Raw genomic sequence first — 21,294 nt, forward strand, 5'->3', positions numbered from 1 at the left:
CAAATACAGTTAAAAGAAATTCTAAAAGTTTTATTATTCAAGGTGAGGATAAATGGATACAATAGTATGTGAAAACCAGGAATGTACTTTACATGAATAATGACAACTCACAGCATTGGAATGGAGAAAAAAACTCCTGAAATGTAGAATTAAACAAGTTTAGCCTCAGTCTTGTGTTAGCATCTGTCAAATGTTACTTGTGTAGCACATCTGTACAGATGGAAGCTACATTTCGCTTTTCATTCAGAATTTATTTCTCTCTTTTCTTTTCAGAGGACCAATAACCTGAAATAAATAAGAGAAACAATTACATTAACACTGGATATATCATAATTAAACAACTTTAACACTCATGTGGATTTGAAGCTGCACCTCCTCCTACACACCTGTGTCAGGAGGAGGACATGACAGCCCCTGTTCACAGTTTAGCAGATTTAGAGGAGGCTATACCCAACAGCATGGAGACGTCATTAGCTGAGGTCAGCCACGACCCACCATCCGCCACCAGGATGGCTCCCGTCACATAGGAAGACGCTCGGCTAGCCAAGAAAAGCGTGCAGTGTGCCATTTCTGTCTTGTTGCCGGCTCGCTGCAACGGGATAGACTGAAAGGCACCAGCAGCCTCCCCTCGAGGACCACCTGAGGGTTGAAAAACAGGTACATCTACCCAATGTAATAAATACAACATTTACAATCACCCAGTTATTGTGTTGAATTTTTACCCAGTCTGCGAAAGCCCTCTGTGCCAGAGATGGGCCCCGGAGCCACAGCATTGACCCTAACCCCACTGGGCCCCCACTCCACAGCCAGGTGCTTTGTCATGGCATCTGGGTAAAAGACAGGAAACATGGAGTCACTAGATTCTCATTTGAAAAGAATTATGTGACATAAAAACAACTCTACCATTTGCTGCCTTGGCAGAGCCGGCATGCACCTGAAGAGCCTGTCCCTTGTATCCAAGAGTGGCAGAGATGTTGACTATGTTTCCACCATGATCCTTGACCAAAAAAAGATGATGAAATACTTATAGGTACATTTGTGGCAAAGAGGAAGAAGTTTCCCATTTCAAGATGTCAAGACATTGAACCACCTGTTGTCTTTACTGCCATCTTGTGGTGACCTGCACTAATTGCAAGTAATAAATGTTGAAAGTTGTTGATCTATAAGCTATTCGTGTCCCTGTAACATCACTAATTATCACCTGGAAATTAGAAATATTGAGTCACACAGATAAAAGCACTGTACCTTGAACCACTTCTCATAAACCACTTTGCTGGTATTGAATGTCCCCATGGTGTCAATCTCCATGACTGTCTTGAAGGCGTTGAAGGAGAGTGAGGTAGCAGGGCAGAGGAAGTTTCCTGCAGCATCTGTCCAAAACAGTGAAGCAGAGACACACACAAGGCTGAACACAAACATCCAGGCGATAAGTACTTTACAAATACTTAAGCTAAAAATGCATTAATTCTGAGATTCACTGATGAGAAACAGATCACTTTGCAAAGACAACGTCATAGTTTCATAAGTAACCAACTTGTGGTGATGAAACGGCTCATAGAGGGGACATAGATGTAAAGATTAAAGATAAGGATAGATGCAAAGTCAGAAATGTTGATGATTAAACCAAAATTGTTTTACACTTGACCTTTGATCAAAGTCCATTTGCATGTATTAAACCAACAGACACCTTCACCTCCATCGATTTAGAGCCAAACAAATACATTAACCTTCCAAATTCATATGATACAGTAACATGAACTAAACCTAATAAACTAAACTAACCAATCCTTTTACAATGTAAAATTGCTGTTATTGACAATGGAGTATGGTGGCTTTATAGCTGCTTTAGTGCCACATCTGAAAAAACATGCTGCCTTGCTATCTCCACTGTCATATAAACAGCACTCCAAAGTAACTAAACTAACTCTTTAAAATGTAATTGTGCAGGCTTCGAGCAGCCCAGTTCACTCACTCACTCTATAAACTTATCACAGAACAGATCAGGTTGCTTTTTGTGATATACGTATGTGCATAAAATGTTACATACTGTTAATAAGGATGTCTATACGGCCGAACTCTTTTAGCGCCTCATCCACAGCAGCAGTGATGTTCTCAGGCTGCCTCACATCAACACACAAAGGAAGACAGTGGCGGCCAGATGCAGCCGAGAGTTTTTTAGCTGCCTATGGAGAAACACTGATATTATGTGTGGGCCAAAACATTGACATTTAGTTATTATTTTATAGGAATTCTTGAAAGAATTACAAGAACCTCTTTGAGTTTGTCTAAATTCCTGCTGGCAATCACTGTGTCACAGCCGTGCCTGAAAGAAAGAACAAAAATAGAGCACTGTAGGGGGGGACAAAGAAACAACCAGAGAGACCACAAGCTGGACTGTGTTGATTAGAACAGGAAAATGTTCAATAAAAAAGGGCTAATAGGGAGACAGAGAGTGTAACTTCACGTCAAAAAGGAAGGACAGACCACAGACTGGTGCATTGTCAGTGCACATTACTGATTTATTCCCAGCACTATTCATGCATCAATGATAATATTCACTGAAAAGGGTTCAAGTCTGACTAAATATTGCTATTTAGTACCAATATTTAAGTCTTACAGGCAATCCTCCTCACCTCATTAAGATTTCAGCTATACGGAGGCCAATTCCAGATCCACCACCTGTGATAAAAGCCACCTGATCTCTGAAAAATAAAATGTACAAAACACATGGGTTTTGTGACTCATTCATTATAATCATAACATATCTGGAAACATATTAGCATGCTTACTTCAGTAAGTCTGGACTGAAGATGTGTGTGTATGAAGTCAGGCAGTCATCTGTGTCTTCATCTTCAGGCACCAGCTCTCCTTTTCTGTGTTGCTCTGCCATGCTGATGCACGTCAAAATAGATGCAAACACAATATAACCACAACACATGAAATGAAGTAAGTTATTAGTCTGGTAACACAAACGAGGACTCTGAAGTAAGTCCACTGCTGTCTACATCGTGCATTTATAGCTTTAAACTTCCAAACTCTTCACATCTCACTGGAGCTCTGTTGTCATTTAGCTGTTAGCCTACCTGTTGAAGAAAACGAGCTATTCTCTGCAACGCTGTAAGAACACGCAGCTTCTCTGCTGAAGCACAACCCGCACAAGAAGCTATTATCTAAACGTGACCAGGCACTTCTACACTTATTGTGCTCTTATTAGCTTTTTTTCGAGTAGGAACGACTTGTACCTTGGACATTTACTTTTTCGCCGTCCTTCAGCGCTGCATTATGGGTAATGTAGTCCGCACGGGGAGCGTTCAAGATCACAAATGCCTCCATTCTCAAGGCATTTCTAACCAAAAAGGGATAACTAATAATAATGTGGGTGCTACACCCAACTTCCTGCATCCATGAATACACCAATAAAACTCTGAACATTAAACTTTAGAGGTCAGATTTGTATATGCTTGATGTCAGACGGAGAAACTCTATCAGACAGTTATCATGCTCTTGAGGAAAACCCAGTTGCCAAGTATGGCACCAGCCGATCCTGTATAAAACCAGGATTCAGGGTTTACAGTTTCAGGGTCGATGCTGATCAGTGCACATTAGTGGAGGGTAGCCTGTATTGATCTCTACTTTGGGAATTACTGTTGGGGAAAAAGTCCTATGCAATGGATCCGTTAAATACCTTTGGGATGGATATTTTTCATTGCACTTTAGGATGCATGTCTGAGAGGATCAGAAATGTGAGCTAAGTGCTTTGGTAACTTCATTTTGTTTTTCAGAGACATGAGAAAACAAGCAAATGCAGGAGTGCACATAAATGATAATGGATGGTTTGAACTCTTAGGTGGTTTTTAAAGGCTTTTAAATTGTCTCCATAAAATGTAATACTATATGGAAAATATTGAAAATCAATTTTCACTGTCTTTTAAAGGAAGGAGCAAGGTTACAGCGTCATTTTATGGTGAAGCAGCTGGCAGTGAAGTTTGAGATATAGTCCGAGTAAGATTAACATTCAGTGATTTCAGTGGATTAACAATGAGGCCAAAAACAATGATTATTAAGATTGTAAAAACACTGGATTTTCATACACAATTATGCTTCTGAAGAAACACATAAATCTGTTAAACCACTTATGTTATTTGGCAGGCAGGTGGCGCTATATGTCAACAAAGATAAAAACCATTTGCAGAATGTTAACCTACAGCAGTTAATTCACTCACCTTCATGCTGCTAATGGATGAGAGGGTGAGCCTCTGTTATTGTGCACATTGTGAACAGGCATAAACACATAAGGGTTTAATATATGACATGCTTCTGTGGTTTATTTTAATCAGTGTTTTGGTTCATCTACTTTCAAGTGACAGCTGAATCCCCGAGAACATTGAAGCTGCAGTTTTATTGTATGTGTGGACACTCCTGACTTAAAGGCACATACAAGAGTCATAATACAAAAAAGGGGATTTTTTTATAACGAGTCTGGCTCAGCTCATCAAGGTCCATTATTTACTGCGGCCCCAGAGGCCTGAGCAGACCTACAGTCCAGCAGTACAGACAGCTGGTCCTGAGGTCTGTCAGAGTGTCTGCGCTGGGTCTGTCTGTGCAGCTTTGTTCTGGCCTTCTGCTACAGTCTTTGACGTGACAGACTTGGCTTCCTCCTCAAGACCAACCAGCTTGCTGCTGACCTCCCACAGCCTGCGAGCTGTCTCCTCATCCAGAGCCTGAGGCGCTGGTTCCTTTTCAGTCATCACATCATAGTACCGCCCTGTCACCCCTTCCATCTCCTCAGAAACAGCCAGGTAGATGCTGGGTTGGGCACCCAGCTCAGGGCTCTTCACCAACAGGGAAAAAAATGGACCTGTGGAGGATAGGCTGGTTTAAACTCAACATGTTTACCACCTATAGTCTTCTGATCTTCTGCAAACTGTGTTATTGTTTTCAAAAACAAACTAGTAAAGGTTATATCACACAGTGGACATATTGTACATCGTCCTCATTTTCAGGGTCTCTTCATTCAGGGTTAGTGTTAGCACTGCCCAAGACATATGTGACAAGCATTTTTAATCCCCAAAATAATAATAATACGGTCAGACCACTCTCCAGTGCTTACATGGTGGCTTAGAAATAGGTCTGGCTAAGCGAGACAACCCCAGAGTGTATGTTATTAAAAAATAATGATTGCAGTGAAAAAAAAAAGAAAAATCAATCCACCAATTCCCAGAATGAGGACTGAGGAGCTGAAGCAGCAACAACAGTGGTCACAGAGGTGCAGTTAGAGTTCAGAGCTTTTATTTGAACTGTTAAATAATTGTTATAGAGCAGGTTTGGAATGAGGCTGAACATTGTAACCCCTATGACAACAATACTGGTGTTTCACTAGAATGTGGAAAAATAGTTCAGTTAAGTAAAATTAAGTACAATTTGAAATAGGATAGAAAATATAGGAAAAATATCAGAACATATGAAATGTCAGTCACAAAACTCAACATTTGTTGGACTTTGTAGAAATTAAGAAGGAAATGTGGCCAATTAGTGTTGATTTTTTGCTTATTTACACAGAACAAGTTCAGAAATAGGATCCACAATGCCACAGTTAACAGATGCATATGCATTAAGTGAGCATTTCTTGATTTTTCTGGATCTAAGGATCCAATAAGGAAGCAGGATACTCACTGAGCACAGAGCTCGAGAACACTGATTGGTGCAGGCCGGTGTGCCTCCCAAGCTCCGTGGCAACAACTCCTGGGTGTACCGCATTCACTGCAACTCCTGTGCCTGTTACACACACACAGTATTGTTTAAAAATACATATCCAATGGCCAATTACAAATAAGAACACAGGCCGTACTCCCTCCCACACATGCCCACATATGCAGCAGCCAGTAGACTTGCCTTGTAATCGCTTGGCGAGTTCTCTGGTGAACAGAACATTGGCAAGCTTGCTCTGACAGTACGCCTGCTTGGTATCAAACTTCTTCTTCTCCCAGTTCAAGTCCTCAAAGTCCATTTTTCCAACAATGTGGGCGAGCGAGGCCAGGTTGATCACTCTACTGGGGGCGGACTCTTTCAACTTATCCAGCAGAAGATTTGTCAACAAGAAGTGTCCTGGAGGAAGACAGAAACTCAGACTCAGTTGATGATGAAGTAAGGAATATTTTACTGCAATGTAAAGACACTTTGTATATTGTACCTAAGTGATTAATGCCAAACTGCATGTCAAAGCCATCTTCAGTCTTCCATGCAGGACACCTCATGACTCCTGCATTGTTTATCAGGATGTCCACACGCTTCTCCTCTACAAGAGAGAAAACAACATAAAAAAAAAAAAACATTTGTTTGTTTCTACAGATAAACCTGATAAAAGGAACATTAGTCTATATCCATCACCTTGGTTGATTTTTTCTGCAAACTCTTGTATGGACTTCATAGAAGCCAGGTCAAGGTGACATGCATAAACATGAGGATTCAGGGTGTTCCCTCGTATTTCCTTTGCAGTTGCCTCGCACTTCTGCATGTCACGACATCCCATAATGATCCGACCCCCTGATGGTGTAAAGGGTATAACACAAGTCTTTCAACCTTGAAATGGAACTTTTTCTAACATGCTCTGTGTCTTTGTGCACTCAAAAGTTTCTCCACACCTCTCTTGGCTAATTCCCGGGCCGTCTCTTTCCCAATGCCTGTGTTAGCTCCTGTTATAACCACAGTCTTCCCTTTAATTGTGGCCGTACTAGGACACCGGCCTCCACTCACATGGTTTCTATGAGAAGAAATAAAACAGTGTGAGATCGTAACACCTCTGAGTTCAGCGACAAACTTGGTATCATTGATTCCACACATTCAAATGCAGTAAATGAATCAGACCTCTCCCTCTCTCTCTGTCTCTATACCTTTTCCACATGTCGACAACTGAATTTTCATCAAACCTGTGAATGTCATGTAACAGCTCTGGGTTCACAGCTTAAATCACTGTGCAGCACTTGTTCTGGAGGATGTCAGCTGTGTGTTATGGTAGGCGACAGAGGAAAGAGCTGCAGCAAAATCCTCAATGATGACAATTTAATATGCTGCTTTAAGCAGTGTTTTAATTGAATTCACAACAAGTATTAACAATCCAGTTGTGTGTCCCTCTCTTTTACACATCACAGGTGCCAGAATGAACTCGGATTTGGATGTACACCTCATTCAGAGCTGCTATGGAAAGAATCCTGTCTCTTGCCCCTCCTTGAGATGCATTACAGAGCCTTGAATCAATCTTCAGGACAAAGCTCTGAGATTAAATTTCAGGTCACAGGCAGGAGGAGGGAGGGAGGAGATTTCGAGACACAAAATGAGGCTGAGGTCATTTTTGGTTTATTCTATCCGGAACTTAACTAAAGAACCAATAGGTGCCTCATCAAAGCTCTGTCTCATAAATTCTTTCACAGTCTATTATTTATCTGATAGAAAACCTGGCTGAAACACACCATCTCACACAGCTGAGTAAAGGGGGCTGTTGTACAGGATTCAGCAGCAGCGGAAAGACCCATCGTGACATAACTGGGCAACCTGACAAAATAGTGCACCCAGTGGACCACAGCAACTGTCTGCAAAGTCCTTAGCTGAACCTACACTTTGTGTGCAGGAGCAAATGTGACACATACAGAGTTAAATCAGCTTAAATAGCCATGTTATGATAAGTTAGTTACTCACCTTATCAAAACAGCGGATCCAATGACTGTTCCAAAAAACGACAGTGGCACAATATATTTGCTCATGACTCAGTAAAAGAGCTAAAAACAGAAAATCTAATATTTAAAGACTTATAAACACATCTGATTTAATACCACTCCTGTGCAGAGAAGCACAAGGTTACCTGCGCATGGATTTAGCGTCATCGACACGGCAACCGCAATGAACCGAACAGGGGCATTATGGGAAATGTAGTTTCTATTTTGAAATTCTGTCAAACAATATTCCACTCAAGTTGAAAAGTATTTTATTTTAAGATATACTATTATGTCCATCATTAAATATCATCAAAATATGTCAGGTTATATAAATAAACATAAAATTATTATATTATATATATGCACATTATCACATTCACATGCATGTTGTGGTGGCAGCACATAAAGATGCTAGATGCTGGATTAATTCAAAGATGACCCCTGACCCCTAAGGCTGGTTGATGTCACCCCACAAGACACTATTGACATGGTCCATAATATGATATTGACAGATTGAAGAATGGCACATGATGAAAGTGTTGTCTCAACTCCTTACATTTTTGCATAATCATCACGGGGATCCATCATTTTCAACAAGAAATTAAAAAAAAGTGTCAGATAAAACACCTGGGACAAACAAGGTGGTTTTCTAGGCTGTGAAAGGACATCTCCTGGTCTGCTGTTAATCTGTGACAAATATGAAGTTTTAACCCCTTTCTCTCTACATAGTATGTGCAAGTTTTCTCAGTGACAGTGCAGTTTTTTTGGTGCAGCTGGGACAAGGCAAAGACTAAAATTGAGAACAAGGCCGCCCGCTTTGCAACAAGAGGTGGAAAAACTTTAGGTGACACACAAAAAAAGTAAAAACTAGGACATGAGTGTGGTGTCTGAAAAAGGAGAGAGGAAGAGGAGGAGCAGCATCAGACCTGCTCTATTTGTTAACAGCTCAGAGGTGTGTCCCCCCTGGTGTGTTTGACCCCTCGTGCTCTCTGCTGTCAGCCCACAGTGCTTGACCTTCACTATGATTTATGACAGCCCTGTTCCCACGATAACCTGGAGGAAAAGCTTCGCCGCGCTGCCTTTTCCCCTAACTCTGTGAGACACTTGAAGATGCACGTATTCAATATCCACCAACAAGGATTAAAAAAAGTCAAATTATTTTGTTTCAGGGAAGTAAGAGAGTAGATTCCAGATGTACAACCTTTAATAAAAGCTTCATTATTGTTTTCCTCACACAATTTTTATGTCTCCTATGCATACACACATTAACCCATGTGATGCTCTTTGGTGATGATGATGCTCTCTGAGGTTATGTCGAGCATCCTGTCTCAGTCCAATCTGTTCTGGTTGGCAAACATGCCTGGCAGGAGCCCTGTTATTAAACATGTACTGTAAATGTGAGCTGCTGCCAGGGCAGTGAATTAATTGAAAGTCTTGCCTTGCTGTTACCTAATAAGGACAGTTGGCAAAGTCATCGCGTTAAGTAAACGTACTTGAGACCATAAGCTGTTGAATTATGCAAGAGTGGAGCAGCTTGTTCCTTCAAAGCATGAATCAAAGGGAAAAAGCTCGTGGACACATTCAGGTTGGATGCTGATGGTTTGGGTGTGTGCGTCCAGGCGCTAGGACCCGGGACACGTGAGCGTATTAGTTTGCCAGAGGGTGGAGACGAGGGAACAATGAAGAAGCTGACTGGTAGGACCAGCAGAGGAGCAACATCTGAGATCCCCCCCACCTCCACCCTCATCCCCCACCCCACTCCCCAACTCCAGAGTCCCGCTGGACCGACGGACAGAACAGACAGACAGTGACAGCAGGACGCAGAGCGGAGCTCAGAGGGAGTGTGGACATGCAGAGAGCAGAGCTTTGCTGAGCCCCCTCTTTGCCTGGATGTGAATGAATGGGTTCGTTTAAGTGTGTGTGTGTGTGGTGCTGAACTGGGTCATGCGGACCACTGGTGGAGCGAAAGATAAACACGCACCCTCCTCCTCCCTCTGTTTGGCAGGTTGAGATGGTGGGCGCTCAGAGGAGGGATCCCAGCCTGTGTCCTCCTCATCTCAGCACCAAGCATCAGATGTTGCTTTCATTTCATCCGCCTCCAAAGAAAGTGTGAAGAGCATCTTCCAGGAACAGGACGAGCATCGCAGGCTGTTTGGACAGGCAGCAAACAAAGCACGGGTCTGTTTTAAAGCTTTGTTTTTAGCTGTGGCGTGGAACTGCAAGGCATTGCTGAAGAAACCTGTGCGGCTTCCAGAGCGCCGATAACTGATCGATAACAAACAGGAGAGCAGTCCATCAGCTTCCAAGCCGATCAGTGCGGAGCGGAGCGCAGCAGCAGCTCTGCTCACCGAGCGGATGCAGGACCATGGAGGAGAGAGACAGGTCGCCAGCAGGTGAGTGTGTAACACCTATATGCACCCTGAGGTGCCTGAAACCGGGTCAGTCTGCGTGAGACAGAGCCCTGCGAAGAATGAAGGGACAATGTTTCATACACCACTAACACAGTTTAGATTTATTGCCTTATGTTGACGCAGAATTTCATAAATGTTGGTTCTAATTAACCAGGTTCGTACAGAACTTTGATCCATTGACAATCCCACAGTAATTCACCTGTACCATTGTCACTAATTATCGGACAGAAGTGCTTTTGTTTTTCAAATTAGTAGACTGATTAATTCTATAGTGTCAAGGATGGACCTTGGTTGTGTTTTCACCCACATCAGTGGGGCTGATTTCTTCACCACTCTACTTGTGTTATTCAGTCTGTGCATAAATGGATGCAAGGCCATCCAGGGTACTACTTTTAATGGCCCATTTATAGTTTGTCCAGGGCAGACAGGTGATAGCCTATCTCGTACTTAATGTCCTCTAATGCATTTAAATGTGCATGCTGACTTGATAGAGCAAATCCCGTAAAAGCCAAACCTGTAGGCTGGTAATGGACTCTAAAAGAAACAGCAGCCAACACACACACACACACACACATTGTTGTGGAGGTGCAGCAGCAGTAATGACTGTTGGAAAAAAAAAATGTAACAAAACGTGACGTGCAGTTTGTGGGATGACAGAAATAAGATCAATTCTTCACACTGATATTGGTAAAAAATAATCACCTCACTGTGGAGATCAACAACAGCATCAGCATGTGATCTTCAAAAACACTCACATCTTGGCTGACATTCTCCACAATGAATTTAACAAAAACACTGCGGGAGTCCACAAAAACATCCTCAATAAGCTACACCCTGCTGCAAACAAACAGGACAGCTGCAATATAAGGTTTTTGATTTTTTTAATATCTGACAACAGATGCAGACAAAGACCCACTCCAGCTCGACAATCACCAACTAAAGCCTAAAACTGGCAAACTGAGGACTTTAGAATCAGAATCAGAATCAGAATCATGTTTATTGTGAAGGGGGTTCACATTACTAGGAATTTGCCTTAGTGATTGGTGCATACAAAGAACATATAACAATTAACATGCAATAAGATAAAAACTAAGATAAAATTAAGTAAATAAACTAAAGTAAGGCTAAATTTACATGACAGACATGGCGTAACAGACATACAATGAACAGAACATAAAATACTGTGCAGATGAAATGGTAAACATAGACCCTTATATGATCGAATGGAACAGTGTAATAATGTAATAATGTAACAGGTACCACATGGATCGGTGAGGTGGTACTCGTGTGCAAGTAGTGCAAGATGGAGTAAACAGTGCAAATAGTCGTCATTGTGCAGTGACTATACTAAAGTGACCTTCTGAAGACAGTGCAGAGCAGTGCATTATTTACAGTTTAACAGTCCAACAGCAGAGGGGAAGAAGCTGTTCTTGTGGCGTGAGGTTCTGGTCCGAATGGACCGTAACCTCCTGCCTGAGGGGAGTGGCTCAAAGAGTCCGTGTCCAGGGTGAGAAGGGTCAGCTGTGATCCGACCTGCACGCCTCAGAGTCCTGGAGACGTACAGGTCCTCGATAGATGGCAGGCTGCAGCCAATCACCTTCTCAGCAGAGCGCACCACACGCTGCAGTCTGTGCTTGTCCCTGGCAGTGGCCCCAGCGTACCACACTGTGATGGAGGAGGTGAGGATGGACTCAATGATGGCCGTGTAGAACTGAACCATCATCCTGGCTGGCACCTTGAGTTTCCTCAGCTGCCGCAGGAAGTACATCCTCTGCTGGGCCTTTTTGATGAGGGAGCTGATGGTGAGCTCCCACTTGAGGTCCTGGGTGATGGTGGTACCCAGGAAGCGTAAAGAGTCCACTGTGGAGATGGAGGTGTCTGTCAGGGTGAGGGGGGGGGTGATGGAGCTGGTCTGGTGAGCAAGGTCTGGTTGCTATGGGAAAATATGGCTGCCCACAGAGGACACAAGAGATGCAAATGTTGTCAATTAGAACCTACAGAGGATAATCATACCCTCTTGTTGAAAAGTCTGGAAAATAAAGAAGCAGCAATGAAAAACTAATCTGCAGGTTACATCCTATAACCTGCCATTATCTCAGCCAGAACAGCTGTTAAATGACAGACCTGTCAATCAGTGTGCACATTGTGTTTTCTGTTTGTGTTGTGGATGGTGTGCAGTCATATGTCTTCTTCTTCTACACACGCTCATGTGAATAATATGTTTTTCCATTTGGAACCATGTGGTTAATAATAATTGTTTTCTTAATTGGTTGGTTGATGTTGGTTCTTTATGCTTTTTTTTTACTTACCAGCTTTGTATATAAGGCAGTGGCAGCTAATACTCATGCAATTAAAGCTGACTGAGAGACGGAGAGAGTGAATGCAGCCTCAGCAATTAACATTAGAGCATTGATTGTGGTTAGAGGCTATTGTGTACGAGCAGGATAACGAATCACCATGCACTGTTAGTTCGCCTTGAAGTGGCCTGAAAAAAAAGCAATGTCCTCCTTAGCAATGCTGTTACATCATTTAAGCTACACCCCCATTTAGACCCCATTTTATTACAGTCACATTTCCCACATCAAAAGGGGTGCAGTCTATGTGGTGCTGAGGGACGGATGCTTCAGTTCTGTCTCTCTGGATTTCTGTCTCTCTGGGAGCCTTCATATTATAATTGAGGTTACTGGATTGTGAGATTGTAATGGATTGTATGTGAGGTACAGTATGTTCCATAGGGGTAGCTTATAGTAGTGATATTTCACTGCTGAATGACTTCATAATGAGGGTGACACTGATTGTGATTGGCATTTATAATCAGATCCCTAGCAGGGTGTGCTGCATTAATCCTACGCTACAGCAATGATGGTCAGTGGCACCCATTCTTTGTATTCATAGCTGTTGTTAAGCCCAATGTCCTTTTTTTTTGGAGGGGAACATTTAACCTTGGTTTGTCGCTTCCTGGTTTATAGGTCATCCCAGCAGGAGACGGCCAACATTTCAGCAGCAGGCAGTCACTCAGTGGTGTTTGTAACATAGTGTAGAAGGGTGAGGGAGAGGAGGAGAAGGGAGGTAAGCTAGGAGCACGTTTCACAGCACTCAGTCCCAGCAGGGAGCCTCCATATGGGCCGCTGGGCTGAGCTGAGAGCAGGTGATTTGTCAAAGTGAGTGTCTGTGGCCTGAGCTGCTGGTTCACCTATCACAGCACCGCAGGAGGTTACTTCGTCCGTGTGTTGACACAGGCAATAAACCCACCAACTCGCTGCTGTTTTTGTATTGCTGAAGAAGGTGATTCAGTCCTTTAAGCCTGGAACAGATTGTCCTAATCGCCACTGACTGTCATGAGGAAGCTCATTTTGTTTTGATGGAATGATATAGGTGTAGGTTTTTTTTTCCACACATCCATGCCGAGACAAGAAGAAGACACATTTTATATGATTTCAGAGTGTGCAGTTTCATACAGACAGTGAGAGAAAGCACATCGGTCACATTGTATTTCACTCACTGGTCTCACTTTGACCTACACGCAAGGCATGTTGGGCATTTTGACAGCAAATTGGACACAAGAGATCAGTCCTCACCCATAATGACTCTTCTGCCGAGAGCAAAGCAACTAGTCCATTAGTAATGGAGAGAGGTAGAGACGTGAGCCAGGCTCTGCAGTCTATTTATTTCTTTCATTAGTCCCTTGTTTACATTTTCAGGGAGCTGACAAAGGCGGAAGAAGAGACGAGGAAGGCAGGGAGACACAGTGTGTGTGTGTGTGTGTGTAAAGCTGCTAAGAACCTATTCTTAGTGATGTATGTCTGTGCTTTTAAAAATACACTCTTAAAGCTAAATATCCATCTTTTGCTAAACTAATCTCTGAGATATGCGTCTGTAGTTATGCTTGAATGATTGAAGTGTGGTAATCAATGTCGTGTCACCGTCGACTGCAGCTGTATCATTCACTACCAGTAGCTCACTGAATACACAATTATTGTCCCTGATGAGTCAGTACAGGTGCAATGTGTCTACTTTTCTTGTGATAGTAAATTGTTGATGTTATTGTCTTTGGAGAGCTCTGGTTAGAGCCTCCAGCCACGCTAAGTTCTCTGTGAAGCTTACGGTGTGTGATATAAAAGCTAACATGGACACAAAAACAATGCTAACATGCTGATACAAAGCATCACTGTGACACTGGTAATGATGTTTTTGGCACTGCAAACCCTAGAGCCATGTATTTCAGGTTTGTTTACAAGTTACAGCCTGTAAGGACTATCCCTGTCACATAAAATGAATACATCAGATGTCATAGTAGGTTTAAAAGTGAAGGTTCTCACTGACTTTGGAATCGACTATCCAAGTGTTGTAGTGGCTGCATGGGAACACATCTGGACACTGCACTTGTTGACAGCTCATTCAGCAGCTTTGACAATAGATACACCTGTCCATCACATCATCTCTATTATTATCTCCAACTAAACAAAAGGTCAGCCGCTCCTGTGGTTTAATCCTATCTGAGGACTGCGTGGAGTCACAACACACAGACGACTTCCGGGAAGTAACTACTTTTATTTGCTGGGAACAGGCTGGTTTTTAGGCAGGTTTTACTGCAGATGCACTCATCTCTGTTTGAATAATTGCTAAATGGAGCATGATTGTCAATCACTATTTCTGTGAAAATTAGTGACTGGAAAACAAAAGGCCCTTTTTATGAATTAGGAAAACAGGCTTGTTTTGAGACTCTGAAATGGCAGCAGCTTTTTTCATAAAAAAATAAAACAGGAAAATTGCTGTTATTGTAGTTACCTACAACAACTGGAGCAAGTCAGCCAGCCTAAGGATCTGTGCAGATGAGTAAGACTGGCTTAAACCCCGCTGAGACATTAAAACGTGTCTAAAGCCAAATTCTCATCTGTATGTGGAACGTGTGCATGTTACCTTGTCTTTAGCTGCCTGAGAGGACAGGAGAGGAGCAGAGGGCAGCATGGCAGATCAGTGGGGCATGTGGCAGTGGTCGAGCGTGAATGCTGAGTCGTGCTGAGGCTCACAGCTGCTCCCGCTCAGAGGTGGGAAACACAAAGGAGCTTTGATAAAGTGTCACAGTGAGACTGATAGACCAGACCACCCCTGCATCTCCTCCCCAACATTCACACACAATCATCACCCCCAGAAATCACATAACTTCATCCATCCCAACACCTCCGAGGCATCACTCTGCGCTTTCTAGTTCACATTCACAACGTCACTGCAGCTGCACCGAGGACCGTCTTCTAAACCACTCATCACATTTTAGGGCTCCTAATCCGTTTCTGCAAAGGAAATGGAGGAGGGGGAGTTGTCTTTGTGGGAGCTGAGTAATGTGATTAGGATCCATGCTGTAGTGCTGCACATTCTGCTGGTGGAGCTGACTGGAAACCAGTAAACAAGTGCTCCCTTTGCTCTGCACCGTTCCCACTGATGGAGGCTTTGGGGCCATGCAGGGTGGGCGGTCAGTGGAAATGGGCTTCCACTGTCTGTCCTTGTTTAAATGTTTAATCACCAAACCTGGACCACAGTCCGATCTGGGCGACGATTAACTTTTGTGTTGACTTGCTGAAGGCTATATACAGCGAGCGCGCTCAGCATGAGTTGGCCACAACATTCATAGAGTCTTATATAATCATCTCCACACTTAGGATAAAATCAAGAAGCAAGTGTTATCTACAGAGATACATACGGTGCAGAGGGCACTCTTTCTATTTGCAGTCCTGTTTTTTTTTTCTTGTAAAAGAACACAAGGCTGCATCTTATTTTAGTTTCATGTCTAAAGGCTATATTTATCACACTCTTCCCACAAGACCACCTTCTAGATGTTTGAACAAAACCTCCCGTGCCATTTTTTCAAACCAACTGTACATTTGGTACTATGCAGTAATTCAGCAATGTTGACACAGATACATTTCTGATGATGCTGTTTAGGTCTTCTGAACTGGTGGTGTTAAAAAAAATAGCTGCAGAAAAAGAAGAACAAAGGAGCTGCCACTGACAGATAGATGAAAAAGGCCATCAGCAAAATTGTTAGCGCTGATTTGCTGCCTATTAGTATTGTGTGTGCGTGCATGCTATGCATGATTGGATGACTGGATTTGATTGAGAGACAAATACAACAATCAAGATCATTAGTGTGATCTGCTTCGTTGCATCAAAGGGTCTGTTTTTTATACATTTATATTGTTTTTACCATTGACTAACACAGGCTTGTCAGTCATCCAGTGCGTGTCTGTGTTGTGCGTCTGACTCCATCTGAGCTTGCAATTAAAACTGCTATATTTCTACCCTCACAGGATCAGTCTGACCTATTTCAAACTTGGCACGTCTGAAAATCAGCAATAACTTTTCTGTTGTAGTGTTGTGTTTTTAAGCTTTCAGCAATTTCACTGAAATGCTGAAAATGAAACAACCTATTTTCTATTTTTCACCATATAGAAAATGTATGATCAGTTCATATTATCCATGCCTTGTCTTACCAGCAGGTGTACACCTTGAAGCTGTCAGCTCTCTCAGTTTGTTAGTCTTTCTACCTGCTATTATTGATTTCCCCATAGCTGTCTGCCAGTAAGTGCTGTCTAAGAGCAGCCGTATCTGAAAGCTGGCCAGAGTGATGCAGAGGGACAGCAGGAAGTCCAATACATTTACGGAAAGTTCTTCCCCTGTTGATGCATTCTCTGAATTGATTGCATGAAAATGAAGGTTCCTGATTTAACCGTCCTTTGGGACATGGTGTACAACAAGCCGTAATAGTAACAGTGATCTCCTTTCCTATCAGTCTGCCCCACAGCGTCAAGGCGAGCCTGTCTCTTTCTCCGTCTGGGCCGGGTCGAGTGGGAAGCAGTGGGGGCTCGCCTACCTCCAAGATGGGCTACTGTGGAGGGGTTCCAGTGGAGGACATGCAGGCCCTGGCCATCACCTCTCTATCAGCAGCCGATGTAGCCAAACAGTACGAGCACATACGTGAGCTGGGGAAGGGCACGTATGGCAAGGTGGACCTGGTGGCACACAGGACGCAGGGTGAGTCGGGTTCAAATCAGCTATAATCCCAAAAATAGATTTGACGTTTTGACAGTCTGAGTGCGGTATTAAGTGAAGAAAAAAAGAGGGCATCAGAGTGTTAGTGCTAAAGAACGTCTCCAACTGTGATTGTGAACAGCTGCGTGTGTGTGGTTTGGAGGTGAGATTCATTCACCGTGAATGGTTGTATGAATGAACGTAACAGCTGTCATATAAATGGGTTTGGTAGTCATGAGAGTCTAGCCTACACCCACTTTTGAGTAGTCACAAAGTGTAGTACTTATCTGGTACGCAGATTTATAATGCCAAAGCTTGACTGAATTTATTCTTCTGTGTGTTTTTGTAGGCACCAAAATGGCATTGAAGTTTGTCACCAAGAACAAGACGAAGCTCAAAAGCTTCTTACGAGAATACAGCCTTACAGGCTCACTTAGCTGCAGCCCTTTCATCATCAAAGTCCTGGATGTGCTCTTTGAGACGGAGGACAGCTATGTGTTTGGACAAGAATATGCCCCTGCTGGAGACCTTTTTGACATCATACCCCCACAGGTAACGCCGTCATTCTCCCATCCACCAATCAGCATCTTCCCTTAGCCTGAGCTGCTCCAATCAGTCACTGTGTTCAGACACAGAGGTTTTAACAAGCTCTCCTGGGATCGGAGCCGTGTCTTCGTCCTGGTTTTCTCTCACTTTGCTTTAGTACTGTGCCAGTTGATGTGCTAGGAGTGCTTGACTTCAAGGTTCGTCTGAAGACTCATTAAAAATGGTTGCAGCGAAACTCGGTGCTGAGACTCTTTTGTTTTAGTTTTCCTTTTTCGCAGCAGATCACTTTTCACACTGCGACTTCAAACATCACTATGTGTAACAGTACTGTGTCATACTCTCACCTTGTAATGTCGAGTTAAGATCATCTGTTTTTTTCTCTGTGTCTTGTTGTCTCAGGTGGGACTGCCAGAGGACATGGTGAAACGTTGCATGCAACAGCTGGGCCTGGCCTTGGACTTTATGCACAGTAAAAACCTGGTCCATCGAGATGTCAAACCCGAGAATGTGCTCTTGTTTGACCGCGAGTGCCGTCGCATCAAGCTGGCTGACTTTGGCATGACCCGACGTGTTGGCTGCCGTGTGAAAAGGGTGAGTGGAACCATCCCCTACACGGCGCCAGAGGTGTGTCGTGCTAGCCGTGCTGAGGGTTTTCTTGTGACCACCAGTCTGGATGTGTGGGCATTTGGCGTGCTGATCTTCTGCATGCTGACAGGCAATTTCCCCTGGGAGGCAGCGTTGCCAGCCGATGCCTTCTATGAGGAGTTTCGCCGCTGGCAGAAAGCAGGGTGCCCTGTGGGAACGTATCCATCTCAGTGGCGCCGCTTCACAGATGATGCTCTGCGTATGTTTCAGAGGCTGCTCGCATCCGAGCCAGAGAAGCGCTGCGGAGTCAAGGACGTCTTCTGCTTTGTCAAGTATGAGCTGGTCAGCGAGCTCAGGCGCAGAGCATCTTGCAGAGCCAAGAGAGGTGAGAGGTCAAGCTCGGGAGTGTGCACCGGCAGCTGCACTTCCTCCTCAACATCCACTGCTACACGTTCCTCCCACAGACACCCGGAGCCCTCCACTCCTCCAGGAACTTCCTGCTTGCGCCCAGCACCTCTCAAACGGAGTGTCCTCTCCGACCCACTGTCACCCAGAGAAGAGTCTGGTCAGCACCAGTCTCCAGGCCGAGACAAAAACAAAAGCCAGATGGTGATGGCAACAGCCATCGAGATCTGTGTGTGACCACACTAATGTTAGCACTGGAGAGTAAATGGCTTTTCACAGTAATAAGGTAGGAGGTGTTAGCGACTACCACAGAGAACCCATTGAAAAGAGACCACGAAATCACGTAAGCGAAGCTCAGGATTCCATAGCAAGATGTGGAAATGGACATCATCAATCAGTGTTGCACACTCGGACAGCTTATCACTGACATTCAATGCCGTTTAGGTTTTGATTTGTGACCAAAGACTGCTTCCCGAGCTGAGAAGCCATTCTGCAGGCAGCGCTTAAGAGTCTAAGCAGCCGCCATCCTGACATCTGTGTTCCCATACACTGTGGTGGTGCTAATGATTCTAGAGTTAGATTCACTCTGTGTCTCCTCTTTTATTTTAGTCTTTATTTATCTCAGAGTATAAGCTCCAGGAAATCCAAACTTTCATCTGATCAGACAATGATCAGAGAGCAATCTACTGTACATTCAACTGTCATCCCTCACTTCCTGCCAACTTCCAATGCATACAAACTACACATATTAAGAAGGATGGAAAGAAAATGTAGCACTTTGTATGAGACATCTTTTCATGCAGGTGTCTAGATTGAGAGACTTGGCGATAGGCATCAACTCAGGACACTTCGGTGGGTCACTTCCTGTTTTATTATTAATAGAAATCCACCCAGTGGCTGGTAGACACACCTGCCACTTCTGATGGGATACATTTCCAATGAAACACAGCTGATTGCTGGTATTGTACACTTTCTGAGTAACCATGGCGAGGAACAAAGAAGATGGGATGATCTTTTTATGTTTTTTTTTTCTTTTTTTAACCTGCTGTGTGTGTTTCAGACTTGTGTGTGTGTTTCAAATGCTAAAGCACAAGTGGGTTTTTTTGTAAAGGAGAAATTCTCTTAAAGAAAACTATGACTCTGTATTGTAAATAGTTTGATATTTCTAGAAGTGCACCATAATATCAGGTAGTTCAAACTATGTAGCTGTACAAATTTTCTACAGGAAAGGGGCTTTTACAGTTACTGTCGGGGCAATGCAATGTATGTAGCAACAGAATATGACAGAATGTACAGTCTATCACAACAAATTTAATATATAGAAATATGATCTATCACATTGTATACGGTTGTAGCAGCTGCTGTTCTCCATTTTATTTTATTTTTCTGTTTTTATGTGAACTGTATTAGGTTTATTCACCCATCACCATGACTTTATTGTCATCAACATCCATTTTCTGGTTGTGTATTAGTACATAGAAGCGTCTTCATCCACTCAGTTAAAGCTAATGAGGGCTGCTTTGCAGGACACACGCTTACAATCCGCTTACAATCTAGGTGCGCACTTTGGATTTAATGTTTCTCTGGGAATTCACCTAAACGTCTCACTTGAACAGCAGAGCCCAGGTGTTGATCGTCTGGAGGGATGACCTCCATGTCATCCCCCTGACATTGTTCGAGCTGGATGATCAATCCGCAGCTCCTCGGCTTCCAATCGAGACGCTGCTAATTATAAAAGAATTCTGACACAGTATGTTCACACTGAATGCTTCACTGAGCTCTCATTACTGTTATTTTTCTTGCTTGAATTACATTAATGTTAAGTCAGTCAGGTGTGCGTGTGTGTGTGTGTGTGTGTGTGTATCTGTGGGTGCGACTGTCTTCACTTTTTTTTTTTATTCCTCCCCGCTCCTTCTGTGACAGCTCATCACCTCTGTCGCTATAGTGACAGTACCAGTACCTCCTCGAGGTTCAGCTTCTCTCCTCTTTTTGAACATAATTGAGCTCAAATGAAACAACTGGTCACCAACCGAACCCCCACCTCCCACACACACACACACATACTGGTGCACGTTTACATGTACACATTTTCCTACTTTCTATGAGTGCATTTGGCATCATCACACAATCAGAGCTGTTGATGGTCCTTATCAATGCCCTTGTCTCTTTCCATGCTCACTCCTGATTCTCCAGAGGTGACTTGATTGAGGCTGAAGGCTTTTCAAAGGGATGTATTGTGTGCTGAAATGCTGGCTGCCTCATAGATTGTATTGGGATGCGAATGAACCCTGCCTTACAACTTACTGTCCTGCCAGTGTAATACATATAGGATAAAAGAAAAACATTAAACCTGCAGACGGTGTCTGTATGGTGATAATAAGATCATCTGATTCTAACCTAAGATGTACTGTAGAGCATTATGTAATTTCACATTACATGAAGTTGCATTGATCTGATGCAAGATTACAGAAATTACATGTGAGCAGCTGTTTCTTTGTTATACATGGGAGCCATTAGCATCATCAGTTAAAATGTGAACTGTTGACGTTTATGTAGACGACATGTTTTATTTGAGCTCTAGAGGGAGTAGCCTTCCTCTTACCCAGTTCATC

At 43.3% G+C, this 21,294-nt stretch overlaps 3 protein-coding genes across 5 annotated transcripts; 1 reads left to right on the forward strand and 2 right to left on the reverse strand.

Moving 5' to 3' along the window:
* Positions 1-9: 9 nt before the first annotated feature.
* Positions 10-3,292, reverse strand: decr2 (2,4-dienoyl CoA reductase 2, peroxisomal). Of its 3 annotated transcripts, none has more exons than XM_028408236.1 (10): positions 3,243-3,292; positions 2,790-2,891; positions 2,634-2,702; positions 2,272-2,323; positions 2,048-2,183; positions 1,246-1,370; positions 904-997; positions 723-827; positions 451-639; positions 10-285 (listed from the first exon to the last, which is right to left on the reverse strand). In XM_028408236.1, exons 2-10 carry the CDS (start codon positions 2,888-2,890, stop codon positions 251-253), a joined length of 906 nt encoding a protein of 301 aa, XP_028264037.1. In that variant the 5' UTR covers position 2,891; positions 3,243-3,292; the 3' UTR covers positions 10-250. The 3 variants fall into 3 exon arrangements, with proteins under 3 accessions (XP_028264037.1, XP_028264036.1, XP_028264038.1); XM_028408235.1 differs by having other exon boundaries at positions 3,084-3,271; XM_028408237.1 differs by having other exon boundaries at positions 387-639; positions 3,084-3,271.
* A 1,187-nt stretch (positions 3,293-4,479) lies between these two features.
* On the reverse strand, positions 4,480-7,884 carry LOC114437209 (retinol dehydrogenase 13-like). The gene is made up of 8 exons (XM_028407744.1): positions 7,856-7,884; positions 7,693-7,772; positions 6,642-6,760; positions 6,388-6,543; positions 6,191-6,295; positions 5,893-6,105; positions 5,674-5,775; positions 4,480-4,858 (listed from the first exon to the last, which is right to left on the reverse strand). Exons 2-8 carry the CDS (start codon positions 7,755-7,757, stop codon positions 4,575-4,577), a joined length of 1,044 nt encoding a protein of 347 aa, XP_028263545.1. The 5' UTR covers positions 7,758-7,772; positions 7,856-7,884; the 3' UTR covers positions 4,480-4,574.
* A 1,860-nt stretch (positions 7,885-9,744) lies between these two features.
* Positions 9,745-18,919, forward strand: sbk1 (SH3 domain binding kinase 1). Its single transcript, XM_028408402.1, has 4 exons — positions 9,745-10,102; positions 16,908-17,149; positions 17,496-17,698; positions 18,092-18,919. Exons 1-4 carry the CDS (start codon positions 10,065-10,067, stop codon positions 18,917-18,919), a joined length of 1,311 nt encoding a protein of 436 aa, XP_028264203.1. The 5' UTR covers positions 9,745-10,064.
* Positions 18,920-21,294: the final 2,375 nt, after the last annotated feature.

This window comes from Parambassis ranga, chromosome 6 (genome assembly GCF_900634625.1).
Source record: "Parambassis ranga chromosome 6, fParRan2.1, whole genome shotgun sequence".
In the NCBI taxonomy this organism is placed as follows: Eukaryota; Metazoa; Chordata; class Actinopteri; family Ambassidae; genus Parambassis; species Parambassis ranga.

What these genes read in the sequence shown, in the direction of transcription:
- decr2 (XM_028408236.1), bottom strand. Translation starts at nt 2,890, where the DNA reads ATGGCAGAGCAACACAGAAAAGGAGAGCTGGTGCCTGAAGATGAAGAC. An exon ending in CTCTGCCAAGGCAGCAAATG is followed by an intron (nt 828 to 903) that starts GTAGAGTTGTTT and finishes TCTTTTACCCAG; the next exon opens with ATGCCATGACAAAGCACCTG. An exon ending in TGACGTCTCCATGCTGTTGG is followed by an intron (nt 286 to 450) that starts GTATAGCCTCCT and finishes TATTTATTTCAG; the next exon opens with GTTATTGGTCCTCTGAAAAG.
- LOC114437209 (XM_028407744.1), bottom strand. Translation starts at nt 7,757, where the DNA reads ATGAGCAAATATATTGTGCCACTGTCGTTTTTTGGAACAGTCATTGGA. An exon ending in GGATCCGCTGTTTTGATAAG is followed by an intron (nt 6,761 to 7,692) that starts GTGAGTAACTAA and finishes TTCTTCTCATAG; the next exon opens with AAACCATGTGAGTGGAGGCC. An exon ending in GTTCTCGAGCTCTGTGCTCA is followed by an intron (nt 4,859 to 5,673) that starts GTGAGTATCCTG and finishes TATCCTCCACAG; the next exon opens with GTCCATTTTTTTCCCTGTTG.
- sbk1 (XM_028408402.1), top strand. Translation starts at nt 10,065, where the DNA reads ATGCAGGACCATGGAGGAGAGAGACAGGTCGCCAGCAG. An exon ending in GGTGGCACACAGGACGCAGG is followed by an intron (nt 17,150 to 17,495) that starts GTGAGTCGGGTT and finishes GTGTTTTTGTAG; the next exon opens with GCACCAAAATGGCATTGAAG. An exon ending in TTGACATCATACCCCCACAG is followed by an intron (nt 17,699 to 18,091) that starts GTAACGCCGTCA and finishes TTGTTGTCTCAG; the next exon opens with GTGGGACTGCCAGAGGACAT.